The sequence below is a fragment of the Lutjanus erythropterus genome, chromosome 4 (genome assembly GCF_056507025.1).
Source record: "Lutjanus erythropterus isolate fLutEry1 chromosome 4, fLutEry1.hap2, whole genome shotgun sequence".
NCBI classification, from domain to species: Eukaryota; Metazoa; Chordata; class Actinopteri; order Lutjaniformes; family Lutjanidae; genus Lutjanus; species Lutjanus erythropterus.
The window spans coordinates 1000425-1018440 of record NC_139320.1 but is presented as its reverse complement, the minus strand read 5'-3'; the positions used below and the strand labels follow the sequence as shown (position 1 = coordinate 1018440).

The 18016-nt window shown below is 36.7% G+C and overlaps 1 protein-coding gene across 2 annotated transcripts in view; it reads right to left on the bottom strand.

Annotated features, from left to right (window-relative positions):
• Nucleotides 1-400: 400 nt before the first annotated feature.
• The window catches only part of mrps23 (mitochondrial ribosomal protein S23), a 29104-nt gene continuing 11488 nt past the window's right edge, over nucleotides 401-18016 (bottom strand). Inside the window, exons 2-6 of one of the 2 annotated variants that reach the window (XM_084716757.1) lie at nucleotides 16368-16547; nucleotides 5241-5318; nucleotides 4899-5022; nucleotides 3667-3734; nucleotides 401-839 (exon numbers count right to left, since the gene is read on the bottom strand). In XM_084716757.1, the coding sequence (XP_084572883.1) occupies nucleotides 803-839; nucleotides 3667-3734; nucleotides 4899-5022; nucleotides 5241-5318; nucleotides 16368-16547 (487 nt within the window). In that variant the 3' untranslated portion in view covers nucleotides 401-802. The remainder of the gene's footprint in view (nucleotides 840-3666; nucleotides 3735-4898; nucleotides 5023-5240; nucleotides 5319-16367; nucleotides 16548-18016) is intronic. The other variant, XM_084716756.1, reaches the window with a different exon arrangement.

Sequence of the window (18016 nt, the reverse complement as noted above, 5' to 3'; positions counted from 1 at the left end):
GGTTGCCTGTTTTTTGCTGGACAGGTAATTCATCCTACACACATAATTGTAGTTTGTTGTGAGATAACTTTCGCTCGCCATTTTGTCCACTGACGGCCACCGTACTCATGGTGAGAGAGGGGCAGTGTCGGGGGAAATCCTCTTAGTTGCAATCTAAGGTTTGAACACTAGATGCCACTGGAAATCACACACTTCTCCTTTAAATAAAAAGCAAATAGCCATGTACTAAGTAGGATAATGTACAGTGAAGGTAATTCAAGACCCCTCCACTTGGCAGAGTTTACTTTTCCCCTTACATAGAACAGTCATTGCAAAATAAAGACTGACCATGCTCCAGCCAAGTCATGTGACTGATATTCTTACACACTGTATATCTGTGCTGGAAAAGGAAAACACTTAATAATTGTTACAAGAGTAACTTTAATTTCACATTTCATTTCCACATACAGTTACATACCTCCACATATATATGTTTGTATAGACTATTTCCAGTTTTGTGGGCCATTCGTATTGACTCAAAGTGGGGCCGTGGGGCCGTCCACAGAGTTCTTTTTCATGTTGGTTGTGATCCCAGAAAGGCATGGCTGAAATAAAACTGCTTTCTGCAGATGAACATCGCAAACACAACTACAGCTTTTAAAAGTCAGTCAAACAGCATATCAGGTGAAAAGAATCTGCAGCTCATCAAATGGTCCTTAAACTCCTGAGGTCTGTGGTGTATGTGCAGTGTGTGTGTTGTCTTCTGTTGTCTCCTCACTGTCAGCACCGACTGACTGCTGCTCTGCCAACATGTCTGTTAACTTCAGCTCAAGCACTGGATCTCGGGACTCTGGTGACACCTGCAGGATAAAAGCAGAACTGTGATCATTTACTCCAGAGTATGACACAGGACTGAAGGTTTTCTCCTGATTTTAAAATGTAATGAATATATCCCTCTTTTACTAGGATTCACAATATTTGTAACTGTAAAATTATGTTTTAATTTAAAGACAGGACTGCAGTTAAGAAGCAAATGTCATCTAGTTGTTTGAATGCTATTCTTTGGCTTGTATGGTGGTAGAACAACAATTCCTTGTAAAAGTACCTTTAGAGGTAGACAAAACACACTGTCAACAAATAATGTAGTACTCCAGATTGTTCTTTGTCTTGAGAACAGTCTAAAGACCACTTTTTGAAAGTCTTGTCTTGGTCTCAGGCAAAGAGGACTCTGGATTTAATTTCAAGATCAGAACTGCAGGGATGTCACGTGGGGAGTTTTCACGGTTATCTTGTTTGGTCTGGTCAAAATGGATCACGGCCCATTTTCCAGGTTTGTGTGATTTGTTTGGGTGGGTGTTAAAGCCATCTATTAACCTTTGGTGCAGACCAAACAATTTGGTTTTTTTTTAACCAATCTCAATCCAGTTTGAAACAGACTTTGGTGTGGAAGCTGTGATTTTAGCATGATTTTAAAAGCTTACCTGCTATTCATCTGCTGATCATGAAATCTGTCTACGAAGCAACCTTATAATTAATATATATAAGACATGTAGCCTGTATTTATACAAACCATTTAGTCAGACGTGTGGACTAAATGATTATGTATTTTCTGATCAAAAGCTGTTTAAAGGGCTGTGCTTGTATTCAACTCAACATGCTTGGTCTGATTAAAAGCTGTGTGACAGCAATGTAACAGATATGAAAAAAATTGTGTCAAGGGCAGTATTTTTCTAGTGCATGTTTTGTAATTGCAATGTATTTTTTTCTCTCTCTCCAAACGAGGGTAAACAAAAATCATTCTGCTCACTGGTTATTTTTTTTCCTCCTAACAACTTTTCAACAAACTCAATATAGAAAGATATAGGGCTGACAGTAGAATCAGAAAGATCTTTATTGTTATTATACCCAGATGCAATGAAATTATGAATGGCTTCTCTCCTTGACTCAGAAAAATATACACATCTAAAAAGTACAGCATTATAAAAATATACAAACATCAACACCAGTTATAGCAGCTCTAAAATAAATTATGGTTATGTGCATTGTGCAAATTCTTAACATTTGCAGGTTATTAGAGGTAGTGAGTAGCAGCACTGTAGCAGCTGTCTGTGTGTGGATACCATGCATGTAGGAGTCACAGTAGTTCAGTGAGATGCGCCGTGTACTGTAGGCTACAAGATGGCTCCCTTTCAATCTGTCTCTACCAGTTCAGTCATCAGCAAGCAGCAATTTGTTCAGTAATGCTTAGAATTTGTTATTTCCTCATGAGCTCTTTGTGACACCAGAGAACATAAAAGTACACATCAGAGGCATTTAAGCGTTACATTAACTTCTGTCAATCTCTGAAATTTGATTTTCTCACACGTTTCCTGACAGTGGTGGACAAAGTACTCAACCCCAGTACCTGAGTCAAAGTATAGATACTCCTGGTCAAATATTACTCAACTACAAGTGAAAGTTGCTCAGTCAAAATCTTACTCGAGTTAAAGTACTAGAGTATTTGCTTTTAAAAATACTTAAGTATTAATAGTAAGTACAAATTACAAAGTACATTTTCTAATATCAATATGTTGCTGTATTGTTTTCAAAATGCATATACAGAACCTTGTAACTGTCTATACAACTCTACCTGTAAAAACTTCAGCATAGAAATGCAATCAAAAACAAAAAAGACAGTTATTGTCATTTTCTGATGTAAATGCATTAAAATCACTGGGAAAAATTAGATTGAAGCCAACTGTAAGGAGTTCTCTAAGTCTAAAGTCTAAGTTAAATAACTGAGACTTGTGTCTGTCTTCAGGGCAGTATATATACATGAATTATGTGGTGTTTTTCAACAATCCAACATTAAAAGCCTACCTGGAATTATTTCTCTTTTTCTACTTATAACAACATCTTGAGACTTAATTTTGTCTTTCTCCTGCCGTCACCATTACCAAGACTAAAGTAACGAGTAACAACAACCTTCCTAGAAATGTAGTGAAGTCAAAAGTACAATATTTGTATTTGAAAGTTATAAGTTAAAAAAACAAGTACAGATATATATATAGATATATGTACTTAAGTACAGTACTCAAGTAAATGTACTTCATTACTGTCCACCACTGGTTCCTGATGATTTTATTTTCCTCTGATATGGACCAAATGAACCAAACTACAGGTATGAAAGCAACCTAAATTGCCTTGTACAATTTATTTCTTAATAGCATTACTGTAATTGGTGTCGTGGTGGCTCAGCTGGTGGAGTGTTCACCCTATGTACTGAAGCTGTGAGTCCTCTACAGTGGCTGTGGGTTCGCCTCGTGCCTCCCGTGTCCTATCATTAAAGGCATAAACAGCTCGTCCTGCCTTGATTTTGGTCTCAACCCCTCCAAGTCTTGGTCTGCATGTCATTAATCATTCAACACACCTTTGTTCACTTCCTCTCGGGCAAATTCCCACCGCCATCACACGTGTCATTCCATTTGCCTGCAAACCTTAAGTGACCTTGGTGAGATTGTGATATTTGTGCTTCTATAACTTCAGCAAAGCAAACTTCAAAAGCACCTCTAAAAGGATAGCACTTTAAAATGCTGCATCAAAGTTCATTAAGGTGGGAGCGCCAGACTACAGCACCACTTGTATTTCTTATCATTTTGCATAATTAATGGATGTAGGCTGTAAAGAGCAAAATTAATCCAAACTCACCTCCCTAGGTACAACTCTTTACCAACTGCTGAAGACACGTTTGCCTCATTGAAATGAGTCTGCATGATCTGAAATAAGAAGTATAATGCTAAACTACAATTGGCAGTTAATCCATGACAGTTTGGTCTCAAAGTGGACGAGGGCAAGTGTGTTTCATTTAAAGCTCCTGCTCCACCCACTGCTTTACAAGGGGGATGTCTGTGGGATGTGTGCTGTTAGGTTACACCACGGGCTGAGGGGCAGTCATTGATGGGAAGTGAAACTACCAATGAAAAGCAGTGTTGGTCTTGTCTTGGTATTGATATACTCTGGACTTGGTAAAGACTCTGTATTAGGGCATTTTCATACCTGTAGCTTGGTTCATTTGGTCTGGGTTTGGATCTGGATTTGGTCTGTGTTTTAGTCCTGGTGTGGTTTATGTTCACACTGAGTTTTTACAAAAAAAGGAAACATGCAGTTCAACAGACGGGAGTCGAACCAGTGGCCACTGCAGAGGATTGACAGCCTCAGTACATCAGGTGCACGCTCTACCAACTGAGCTATAGGGGCACCCCCCTATAATCTGACAAAGCACACAGAGTTGGATACAAGCACAGCAGTTTGAACACCTGTTAATTGGGCAAAATACCTGCGCTGAAGTACTTACCAGTTACTAAATTAATTTCATAAATATAGGCTATACATGTCTTATCAATTATATGATCACATCCTGAAGAGATTTAATAATCAGCTGATGGGTATTAGCAGTTTAGCTTTTGAAATCATGCTAAAATCAATTCCTCTATCATGAAATCTAGTGGTCTGGTGACAAATGGCACAAATGACCTGTGCTTAATGGGAAATTCATTCTCTATTCTGATTTGGAGATGGAGCCTCGATTCTACAGGTCTGATTACAACAGTTACAGTGCCAAAATATTACAAAATCTCTATACATTTGGCTGGGGTGGGAAGTTGGCAGATCAATGAAGATGCAATAGTGGATGATGGATATGTTAAGCCATGTTTAGCCAAACTTGCTAGCATATTTGGGTTTTCAGTTTGGCCATTTCAAGACAAGACTTACTTTGTATAATTTTGCAGCCTCTTATGCTTTGAAATTGTTTTGCTCTGTTTACAACAATGGAGCCAAAAAAAGCTGATTTTATTAACAACATGAAGTTGGAATCAGCAGATCCTTGACTGTGTGGGTGGCAGCCCTAGTCAGTACTTATACTTATGCAAGATTCTTACAGGAGGAGCTCCTCTCCTTCTCAGCATGATGCCATCTTTAAGTAAAGCCTTCCCAGTCTCCTCAAACAAAGCAGAGTCATCCAGCTCAGTGTTGCTCTTTAACTCTGTGTACTTCTCTACAAACCTGCAAAATCAATGTGAGAGGACAACAAACATTTAGCAACTCTAGCATGGAAATATTTATGTTTTATGTGTTTGGTAACATACTGTACTGTTAACACTTCTGGTATTACAAAAAACCCTACACCTAACTATATAATTTAGATGCTTTCATGCATGTATATACAATCTACTTATAAAACACAGCCAAACCACTTTTCAACTAGAGGGGAAAAAACATACCTCTGACACGTAGAAACAAAGTTGGACTTTGACAGATCAAAAGGCCGAAGACCCGTCACATACTGTTCATAGAACTTCCTGAAAGGCAAAGACAATTATGGGTGAGTGGAGTCTGCAAAAACATCTTACAACAATTCCTTAACAGCTGTTTTCCATTCCATCAAATATTTTTTTCTCCAGATGACTTCAGAAAGTATTATTACTGTATGACTCAAAATTGAAACTAGCTTACTAGCTAACTTAAGAATCCCAATCATCAGAATACTCATTTTGTCAAAACCTAGAAGCTGGCAGATATCCCTGAAGTTACAATATGCATCACAATCTTATGACCTATTTCTATGACAACAAGAATGCCAAGATTTCCAGGTATACCAGTGAAAATGCCCAAAGTCACAGCCTCAGGGTTTCACTCAGAATCAAAAGTGACAGCTTTTTTTTAATCAGTTGGAGTCCCTGCATTTTGTTGTAGTGATGCACTTTGTTGTGTCATACAGTCAAGTAAAATAACCTCTGACTGTTTTGTGTGAGCATGTGTTCAGTACAGTCTGCATTTTATGAGAAGCACAGAAGTCGTCTTACTGTTTCTGTAACTCAACCTGCTGCTGCTGAAACATAACTATTACTGAGGACAGGGACTAGGACAAGAGGACTCACATTTCATTACAAATTCCAGCTTTACTACTTTTATTAATTTTTACTTTCTAAAACTTTGGGGAGCTATTTTGTTTTCTTGGAATTTTCAATTAACTTCATAAGACATGCTGCTGAGAGCTTCCTGTACTCTTTGGTAGATGTTAAAAATTGTCAAATCACAGGAGGCGCAATCTTTCTAAAAACAAAAATGTGTGACAGAATAGCATTTTAAATTGAATATTGTTATGCTGCAGAGATGTCCTGGCCTACATATCATATTCTACACACAAACAAAGATATTAAAACAAAGCCGGCAGTCATTGTTCAGTTTGTGAGCCGTAAGACCAAGACTGAACTGCTGAAACAGGCAAAGAAACTAAAGGGGACTGGTGTGTATTTAAATGAACATCTAACAAAAAAGAACGTGGACATCGCCAGACAGGCACGTAGCCTGAGAAAATAAAATAAGATACAAGCCTCGTGGACAAGAAAATGCAAAGTAATGATACAACTGAATGGTACACCCGAGGAAGCAAAAGTTGTGATGATAAGAGAACTCAAAGATTTAGAGCAATATAAATAAAAAGTGAAATGATTGCAGCTGTCAATGAGAAGTCTGCTCGTTTCTGTAGAAATGTGTGAGGACTGGATATTATGGACAATGGATTGTGGATAATGCTTTGATGTCTGTAGGGAAGTACTTCCACGGATAGTGAAAACAACAAATGAACAAATGATAAGTTTGGATGAGGATTATGTTTCCATTCAGAGACTTTGAAGAAGATTTCTGTGGAAATTACTGTCAAGATGGGCAGTTATCCAGTACACACATTGAAAAAATGAACTTTAAAACCTTTGAATATACAGAGCACAAGATGTATGACCCTGAAAGTAATTTTGACCCAGACAATTACTTCTATAATAACAACACTAACAACAATACTTATGAGTACTACACAGATGACCAATTCAATATAAATATTAAAATGGAAAATGCATTATCGATTATACATTTCAATAGTAGAAGCCTTTATAAAAAAAAATCTCTAAAATTAAAGAATACTTGAGTAAACTTAATAGGTTTAATATAATTGCAACATCAGCTTGATAAGGAGAAAGTCAGTGACATGGGATTGGAAGGATATGAATTGTTTACAATGAACAGGGTGAATAAAAAAGGGGGGAGGGTTGCTTTATATGTGGACAGAGCTTTGAGATGCAGCCAGATTGAATGTATGTCAAATACTATAGATAATTTATTGAAATACTTAACCATTGAAATTCATATTCAAAAAGCTGATAATATAATCATAAGTTGTATTTATAGAACACCAGGATCATGCCTTGACACATTCAATGAAAAACTAGCTGCTTTGTTTAGCAATTCAAATGACAAAAAAGTGCAAATAATTTTTATATAGATTTGTTAAACCCAAATGGACACCAACAACATCAGACTTTATCCACACAATGTATAGCAACTGTCTTTTCCCTGTAATTATAAAACCAAGTAGAATAACAATGGACACAGCTACACTGATAGATAATATATTCACAAATAAAATTGACTATGAAATAGTAGGTGGACTTCTCATAAATGATATAAGTGATCATCTCCCTGTTTTTGCAATTTTTCAAAATTACTTTGGGACAAAAACTAAACAAAAGACTTATACAGTTGAAATGATAAGACATAGGACACCAAGAACCATTGCTGCCCTTAAGGTGGATCTAGAGGAACAAAACTGGAGTGAGGTTTATGTTAATGAAGACCCTAATAATGCATATGATGCATTTCTGTCAACTTTAAACCTGTTATATGAGAAGCATTGCCCTTTAATAAAAGCTACCAGGAAGCACCAGTGCTTAAATAAGCCATGGATCACAAAGGGAATAGGGGATGCATGTAAAAAGAAAAATATTTTATATAAGAGATTTATAAAACAGAGGACAAAAGATGCTGAAATAAAATATAAGACAAAAATAAATTAGTAAACATTAGAAGAACAAGTAAAAAAGAATATTATCATTCATTATTGGAACAGAACAGGAGCAATACACAAGAAATGTGGAGAGTATTAAATAGCATCATCAAAAAGGGTTCTAAAAAAATAAGTATCCAGAATACTTTACAAAAGCTAAAGATATAATCATTGATAAAATTCAAGAAATAGCTAATGAATTTAAGGATTTTTTTGTACATGTTAGTTATAACTTAGCAAATGAAATTCCTGAGCCAGGAACTAATAATGAAATAGATCAACATATTACTAAAAACTCCTCCTCCATGTTTATTAGTGCTGTAAATGATAGAGAAATACTTGATATTGTGAAAACACTTAAGAATAAAAAGTCCTCTGATTGTTTTGATATTGAAATGTTATTAGTAAAAAGTATCATAGAATATATAGTGCAACCATTTACATACATCTGTAACCTGTCTTTTCGAAGTGGTATTTTTCCTTCAAAAATGAAAACAGCAGAAGTTATTCCTATCTATAAAAGTGGAGAAAGACATCAATTTACCAATTACAGACCAATATCACTACTTCTGCAGTTCTCAAAAATTTTTGAAAAATTATTTGCTCGTAGACTTGATAAATTTATTGAAAAATACAATCTTTTAAGTGACAGCCAATATGGCTTTAGAGCAAAAAGGTCCACCTCAATGGCAGTGATGGAACTTGTGGAAGGGATATCTACTGCGATAGATAACAAGAAATACACTGTTGGTGTTTTTATAGACTTAAAAAAGGCATTTGACACTATTGATCATAGTATATTAATGAATAAACTAGAGAAATATGGTATAAGAGGGTTAGCATACAGGTGGATGAAAAGTTACCTGGATGACAGATATCGGTATGTGCAACTAAACAATGTAAAATCAAATCAATTGAAGGTCACTTGTGGGGTTCCTCAAGGGTCTGTGTTAGGCCCTAAATTATTCATATTATATATCAATGATATTTGCAATGTTTCCAAACTGTAAAAATGTGTTTTATTTGCTGATGACACCACTCTCTACTGCTCTGGTTAAAACCTAGAAGAGCTTCTGACTATAGCTGAAAATGAATTAAATATACTGAAAACCTGGTTTGACATTAATAAGTTATCTCTGAATTTGAACAAAACAAAGTTTATAATTTTTGGTACTAGACAAATTAAAAACCAGGTTAAAATCAGGATTAATTGCACTGAAATAGAAAGAGTGAATGAGAACAAATTTCTTGGTGTGATAATTGATGATAAACTTTGTTGGAAGCCACATATAAATAATGTGAAAAGTAAAATATCAAAAACCATTGCTATACTTTATAAAACAAAGGATGTTCTTAACAAGAAGTCATTATACACACTTTATTGTTCTCTGTTACTTCCATATATGACCTATTGTGTGGAGATATGGGGTAACACATATAAAACTAACACTCAGCCTATTTTTAAATTACAAAAAAGAGCTATAAGACTTATAAATTGATCAAACTTCCTTGAATCAACTTATTATTTGTCAGTTTAATTACCCTTAAATTTTACGATTTAGTTGAATTTAAAACAGCACAGATAATGTAAAAAGCACACAATAATTGACTTTGCCGCAGTACTCAGAGGCTATTTGAAATCAAAGAGAGTCGGTATGATCTGAGGGGAACAGGTTTTTTAAAAAAAAACTAAAACAAGAACAAATATTAAGTAGAGTTGTGTTTCTGTTAGAGGTGTTAACTTGTGGAATAGTTGTGAGGATGAATTAAAAATGTGTAGTTCACTTTCCTCATTTAAAAATATGTATAAAACTAAACTAATAAAAAAATATATAAATCAGGTATGAAGAAGAGTAATAATGAAAATATTGAAATTTTTGGTTGTGTTTGCTTGTATTACTGTTATGTAGGGCTGCACGATATGGCCTAAAACCAATATCTCAATATTTTTAGGCTATATCACAATACACGATATATATTTCGATGTTTTGATTTCTCCTCTAAATCACTGTATAAATGTTAAATTCAACCCTTTGATGCATAAAATGACCAAGTATAATGATTCAAGCAGACCCTTCTATTGGAGTTTTTTTTTAAATTTGCATGCAAAAAGGGGAAAATCACAGTCAAGTTAAGTTTAGCAAATCTTTTATGTCAAACGAGGCTGCTGCATTCACAAGCTTTTAACAAATAAAAATAAATAATGGCATGGTAGGCCTTTCTACTGTGGCCTAGTTCTCAAAGACCCTTAATAAAAACAGAGCTCAAAGTAACAAAAAAATGCATTCAACAAGAATCCCTGAGAAAGACATTTCAAAACTATATATATTAAAGTGCACTTTTTCTGCTTGATCATGTTTGTAACAACTGATCATTTTACAAAGGTAAAATAAAATTAGCATTGTGAGCAAACCACAGAGGCAGAAGTCCAGGCTGTGACTATGAAAAACCACTCTGAACAATAACAGTCACATAACAGTAGGAGTGGGAACATGTGTATTTATGGTTTGTTTGTGTTTGAGACATCCAATCAGTAGTAACAGTTATCTAGAGGTTTTCTGCCAAAAACACAAGCCTGTCAACGGCCTCTGGCTTGAGTGATGCCCGGTGACATGTGACCACATTCCCGCTGGTGCTAAATACCCTTTCTGAACTAGTGGCAGGCACACAGAGATACTTTTTTGCCAAATTTTTCAGGTTTGGGAACATTTCCTCATGGTCCTTCCACCACTGCAGGGGATCAGATTCACTGTCAGCACTAACAGACTGCAAGTAGGCAGACAACTCTGTTTTCATCAGCTCTCTGAGTGATGGTGTGGATGTGGCAGAGGATGCTGTTGACTTTTTGAAGAAACTTCCGAGGGTTTTCTTTTTTGGTGGCTCTGGTTCTGAGACTGTTGGTGCTCCATGAGGCTGTGAAGCAGCTGACCCTGCTGTGCCCTGGTCAGACAGCAACGCTTCCGTCTCCATCTCCGATATGGCTCTGCACTTGATTTCCTCCACCTTTTCTGCAGTAATGTATGTTATCTTGAATCTGGGATCCACTAACGATGCCATGTCTAGCAGGGCATCGGTAGCAGGGTCAAATTTCTCACTCAGGTAATCCAGGATGGAGCCTTTGATGGACTGGGTCAGTGGAGTGTCATCCTCCTGAACTGCCAAAATGCTGGAGTGGAAGAGATGAAGCACAGGCTTGACATAGGACACTGTGACGTAGTCCTCACCCGACAGAGCATCAGTGAATTCGACGAGGGGCTTTAGAGCCTTGTGCACTGACTCAAGGACTTCCAGGTTTTGCCAGGTCAGAACAAATTGTCATGTTTTCTTGTCTGAAGCCAATACCTGAGAAATGGCCCGCTCCTGCTCCAAGACCCGCCCAATAATCTTCTGGCGGGATCCCCACCTGGTAGGAGACTCGCTGATCAGCTGATGTGCAGGGATATTTAGCTCTTTCTGTGCTGTGGCCAGGTCTCTCCTCCTCTTCCAACTGAATGAGAAGCTGCTCACAATCTTCTTGCAAACAGCAACAGCACGCTCAATATGGGGTCTGTCAAGCTTCTCTGAAGATAAAAACAAACATTTAAAATGTTATACTAATATGCCATAAAGAAATTCAGCAATCCAGTTACTCAGCTTAACACTAGACTAAAATTGGAAATTAGTTTTATATACTGTACATTTCCTACAGATCTCAGACAGATTTCAAATGCACTTTAACCAAATAGTTTTCTGGCAATATATGCTATATACTTAATAAATGCATTATGCGGACACACATAGTTTTTAACTGCATGAAAAAAAATCATGAAATACTCTCATAGTTTTTAACTGCATGAAAAAAATGACTAAAAACAGCATGTTTGAAATACTCTCATATAATTTTTAACTGCATGAAAAAAATGACTAAAGACAGCATGTTTTTAGTGATGACTAAAAACATGCTGTCTTTAGTCATTCTTTAGTCAGTTATACTGTAACTGCTGAAAAATCATTAAAAAAAACTGTTTAAAACGTCATGAAAAAGAAATCATGAAATACTTTGACGTAGTTTTTAATTGCACGTGACAAATCATGAAATGCTGTCTTAGTTACATTTACCATTGTTGATAATGAAAGTGATTTTCCCATTACAGGAAGGCAAACCTGCACAAATACTCACCAATTGCAAGGTGCAGCCGATGGCCAAAACACTGTAGTCTTGTCCATTTATTCAGGCTTACAGCTTTGATTATATTTGTCCCTTTATCTGTGGTGATGCACACTTGACGAGTTCCATGACATGAGAGCATCTTGCAGCCCTTGTGCAATGAGCTCTCCTGTATGATCATCAGGAAAAAAGCTCGTTTGAAGGCACGAACTTTTCAACTCCCAGTTGTCGATGTAATGTACTGTTAAGCTGAGATAAGGCTCACAGGTTCTGCTGGACCACAGATCCATAGTTGTGGAGAAGTAGGTCACATTTTTTAGCTGGTGGGCCACCTTTTCTCTTACTAAAATGTCTGGTAGCGCTTTTTCTGCAAAAAAAATTGCGACCAGGCAAATTATACTTTGGGTCAAGTGTCTTAATGAGATTTTTGAACCCTGGCTTTTCCGCAACACTAACTGGGGCACATGTTAGTGTCTTTGGCGATGTATTTTGTCACTGCGGTCGTGATCTCTTTCCATTTTGGACTTTTTTTGTCATATGGGACTAAAGCCAGAAGCCAGAGTCATTTGCTTCGGTGCTGGTTCCTTTGATGTTTTATGTGGTGTAGGGAGAGATGTGGACATGCGGAGTTTGAGGCATTCTTCGTTTTGTAGTGGATGGCATTTCAGGTGGTGAAATAAATTCATGGTACTGCTACCTTTGGTGGCAATGATTTTGCGGCATATTTTGCAGATAACTGTATTTTTTTCAACGTCTTCCTTGCCAGATGACAGAGCCAGTGCTGTGTTTCTTCGGATCAAAGTCGTCCGTCTCCATCTTCAATTAACGTCTCTTACTCGTAACTCGTAAACTCTTAACTTTTTTCTCTTCCCTCCTCTCCTGATACAGAAACACGCATGCGCGCAGGAGAGTTTTCAGGATGGGTGGGGGCGTGTGCTGCTTGCTGTGAGACAAGCACCAGAAGAGAGTGAAATAAGCGAAACTCCAAAGAGAATTACATACCGACGTCTTAAAACATTTACGTGACAATTTGTACTCACTGGTCGCGATATAGTAATTTCATACATCTCACGTGGAGCAAGCCGCGATATATCGAGTATATTCGATATATCGCCCACTCCTACTGTTACGGAACTTTATTTATTTATTTACTTTTGTAACATGTCTGAGAGTTTGTCTGTTCTTTGTTTTTTTTCATTTCTTTCTCTTGTTTTCTTTTTTCTTTTTTTTTATTTATGGTGTAACTCGGACCATGCAGCTAAAGACGTTGCCGTGTTAAAGTTGTTTTTGTAAAAAGGGTAGGCATAATAAGCATGTGCTTCAGCCTACACCTTCTTCGATTAGCTTTATCCCTTGTATTATGTTTGTTGTTGGGGAAAATCTTCTGCGTATTTGTTGAGGGTGTATTTTGAATGCTAATCGAATAAAGTTGTGACAAAAAAAAAGAAAACATCTTTGTTTGGCACAGATCCCCACAAAAAATACACCATAAACATTTGAATGTTTTTATTAAAAAAAATAATAGATTCATTTAAAAATGATCATTACCTCTGATATCACAAATCATATCACAATTATAACATCAGTCAAAATAACTACATTTAGATATTTCTCAAAATCATTCAGTCCTACGCAAAAGTGCAATTGTAAAGTAGTAGCTGGTAAAAAATATGAGTGGCTGGTAGAATTTAGAATAAATTTCCACCACTTCTGCAGCGGTAATGTGACTGACTGTTGTAAAACCCACCTGTATTGTAGTTGGCTGTTGTAAAACTCCCCTGTGTTGTGACTGGCTGTTGAAAAATGTCCTTGTGGTGTGACTGGCTGTTGTAAAAAAAACACCTGTGTTGTGATTGGCCGTTGAAAAATCCCTGTGTGTTGTGACTGGCCGTTATAAAATGCCACTGTGCTGTGATTGGCTGTTGTAAAACGCTCCTGTGTTGTAATTGGCTGTAGTAAAATCATCCCATGTTGTTCCCAAAACCACTGTGCTGTGATTGGCTGTGGTAAAAACACAATCTTGTTCTGACTGGTTGTTACAACACCTGTGTTGTCATTGGTTGTCTTAAAAACCACCTGTGCTGTGATTGGCTGTTGTAAAAAAATAAATAAATAAAATAAAAACTTTTGCTGTTATTGGCTGTTGTAAAAACAACCTGAGCTGTGACTGGCTGCTGTAAAACCCCTTTGTGTTGTGACTGGCTGTTGTATTGTGTATTTATTTATTCTTGCTACCTCCAGTGAAACACTGGCCTGCAGATGGTCTTACTATGAAGGAAGCCCAGCACAGCCAGGATTTCTCTGCATGAGCTACTCAACAAAACCTAAAACCCCAGTCAGAGATAACAGGCATCACTTAACATTATCAACTTTGTCAACTCAGGCTTTCTTCTTCTGGCTTTCTGTGTGCTCACATAAAAAAGGGCGTTTAATGTGTCATTTGACCTTCTTCTGTGCAAAAGTGATCAAATGATCAAGTTGTTATAATGGAGAGATGTGAAAATTTGAAAAATATATTGCAGAAAAAAACAACAGTTGCTGTAAATAAGACAGGCTGTCAGAAAATTACTAATCAACTGAATGCCTGCCATTTATTTTTAAACCCGACGCTGTCAGTCTGATACTGTCCCATAATAAAGGATACGTAGAAATAATTTGTTTTGGAGAAAATCAAAGTAAAATAAATGTTAGTGATTTAATATTATCCCTGATAAATATGACAGACACATTTTCTAATCAGTGTTCTGAGCTGGAATATCAGCAGTGCAAAAGAAACTTGACAGCAAATCAGGATCAAGCTTGGAAATATTCGAAGTGTTGGTACTTGCTTCATTATTTTTTTTAGTGTGTGGATGATCTGCTGTGTCACATTTAAAGTCTTAATATGATGGGAAAAAAATGACTCCACATTACCAAATACTTCCATGACAATGCAATGCATACAGTTTGTGTTGCTGTTTCATTACACCATGTTACATTTTTAAATCACATGGCTTTGTTTGGTAACATTACTAACACACAGCTGTGCAACTTTATAACATATATAGCATATTGCTATATAGTTTAGAATATTGCTTGTAAAGAACATCATCAGGAAAAGACCTGGCTAAAGAGTGATGCTTTTACAGCCATTTTAATCTGAAACTCTAAACATAACCTGCTCCTGACCAGAGGCGTATTTCATCAAAGGCAAAGCCCGGCTTGTTTTGATAAGTCTGTCTCATATAAGTGAAAAATCCGCTCCATTATTGTGGCTTAAAGGAATCCCTGCTCAGTAACCATGTGGTAGTTTACACCACTGAACTAGCCTGCTCTGTGGCAGGCTAAATGTTGAGCTTTATTTAGCTGTGTGTTAAAGACAGTTCCCTCAAGTGTCTTTTTGCGCTCACATCATTTCTATCTGTGCAGAAACACAAATTTTTCTATGTGATCAAGAATGAATTTATGTGTTTACTTTAGTTTCAAACATCGTATTAAACAAAGTTGTCTCACAAATGTTACTGTCTTCAAAAGCCAACAGCCTTTTATTAAAAAAAAAAAAATACATTTAGAGTCTAAGGAAAACATGTGCCAAAGTTGTTTTTAAGTTATTTGTTCATTCACTCATTTTGTTCATGCTGTGAAAACAAAAAAAGAAACATTGTTAGCTTGTGTATCTTCTCTAAATTGAATTTAATAGCTTTTTGCCAGTTTAAGTCCTAAGTGGAAGTTTAAGTTAATTCAAGGCAGGCTTAAGGGGAAACCCTTAAGATTAATTTATCAGCCTTGATGGAATACACCCCTGGTTATGAGTTCAAGCCTACGTTGCCAAGGTGATTTAGCAAGGTTAAAAGAGAACCACCTTTGTGACACTGAAAATTCTAGCTTTACACTCACCATTACTGCTAACACATTAATCTTGCTTTGGAGTACAGTCCTCTGGTCAAACACCATCAAGTACACACCCACATTACTAACAGGTAAAGATACAATGTTGTCATTCTTTGATACATGATTCATTTGTTTGAGAAGTAATTTTAATTTATAATAAAAATGTTTTTTTGTCTTGAAACCACCTCATGGGGTAGTGTGGTGTCAGTTGTATTGGGGAGGCACCAAAACCTAATTTTGCCAAGGGCATCAAAATGCCTCAAACTGGCTATGAGCACATCTGCAGGTCAATGTGTGTCTTTAGAAACACAACAGTGGAGAAGATCTAAAATATATCCTCAAATCAGACAGCAGGGGCCATATGGCACTTAATGAAATACAACAATACAGTACTGCTTACAAATGACAACACGTGATCTATGTGTTATTTTCACAATCATTACAAAGTGAGTATGTAGCTACTGTTGTCACTACTGTGAGTAGTTAACTTACGCTCTGACTTCATCCTCTCTGTAGAAGATCTCAGGCACTGTCTCCTGTTTCTTGGTGCAGCGTCTGGTATGTGGCTTCACATATAGTGGGTCCCTCTTTGGTGGAAAGGCCCCGTATACATCATACCAGATGGGTTTCTCTGATGACTTTATGACTCCAGAACGCATGAGATCTCGAACCCTGTCGATCGTGGCATTTGACAGCATTATCATGACTTGTAAATCAGAAATTTACAGAGATAAATGATAACTTCAAATCAGTTAGCAATTTCATTCTTGTCATTATTGTAATATGACTTCTTCCTGTAGCCATTTGCACAAGAGTAAAATTTTGGTCTGACTTTGGTTTTTGGTTTGATTAGTGTTACTTTGAGCTTCTTTAGATTTCTTTTAAGTAAATAATATCTTTTTACTTACCCCAGCCCCACCCCTCAGGTCAAAAACACAATCTATATGTCTAGCCCATGAAACTATTTTATTTACTGAGGATTACATGTTGTAGTTCATTTATGTTCTATGACCAGAAAAGAATGACTTAAGAATAACAATATTTCTCTATCAGTAAACACAGTGGCAGAATGAATAGCAAGTTATCAAGTGACTTTTATAATCAGTTAAACAACAAAGCTGAAGTTTTCATTGCATACTCTAAGGCGTTTGGCAAAAGAATAAACAAAACCAACAATGCTCAGCGATCCATTTTCATTAGAGGTCATAATGACCAATGCAAGTGTGTCCAATGCAGGGCTAACTAACATATAGAAAAATGTATAGAAACAGCTGGGTTTTTCCCTTTTTTTGTATGATAAGTATGACAAAAATATGTTAGGAATGGAAACAAAAAAAACACATTTTTTGAAATATTGTGCTTTCTGTGGGACTTTCTGGTACTGTGCTGGGACTTTCTGGTACTGTGCTAAATTGGTTTAAATCTTATTTACAAGACAGGGATTTCTTTGTGTCACTTGGCAATTATGAATCTGTGCGAACAAAAATGACATGTGGAGTTCCTCAAGGGTCCATTCTTGGGCCTCTTCTCTTCAACATTTATATGCTCCCTCTTGCTCAGATTATGGAATATCACAACATCTCCTACCATACTTATGCAGATGACACACAACTCTATATTACAGTGTCACCAGATGACTACAGTCCCCTACATCTGTTAAATAAGTGCATTGATGAAATCAATACATGGATGTGCCAGAATTTCCTACAACTAAACACAGACAAAACTGAGATAGTTGTTTTTGGCCCTAAAGAACAAAGATCAAAAGTGAGTGCTCACCTTGAATCCATGACACTAAAACCTAAAAATCAAGCCAGAAATCTTGGTGACATTCTGGACTCAGACCTAAATTTCACCAGTCACATAAAGACAATTACTAAATCAGCCTACTACCACCTTAAAAACATAGCGAGAATTAAAGGATTTCTGTCTAGGGAAGATACAGAAAAACTTGTTCATGCTTTCATTTTCAGCAGGCTGGACTATTGTAACGGTGTCTTCACAGGTCTGAGTAAAAAAATCAATCAGACAACTGCAGCTTGTCCAGAACGCTGCTGCCAGAATCCTCACCAACACCAAGAGAGTGGAGCACATTACACCAGTGCTTAAATCACTGCACTGGCTTCCCGTGTGTCAAAGGA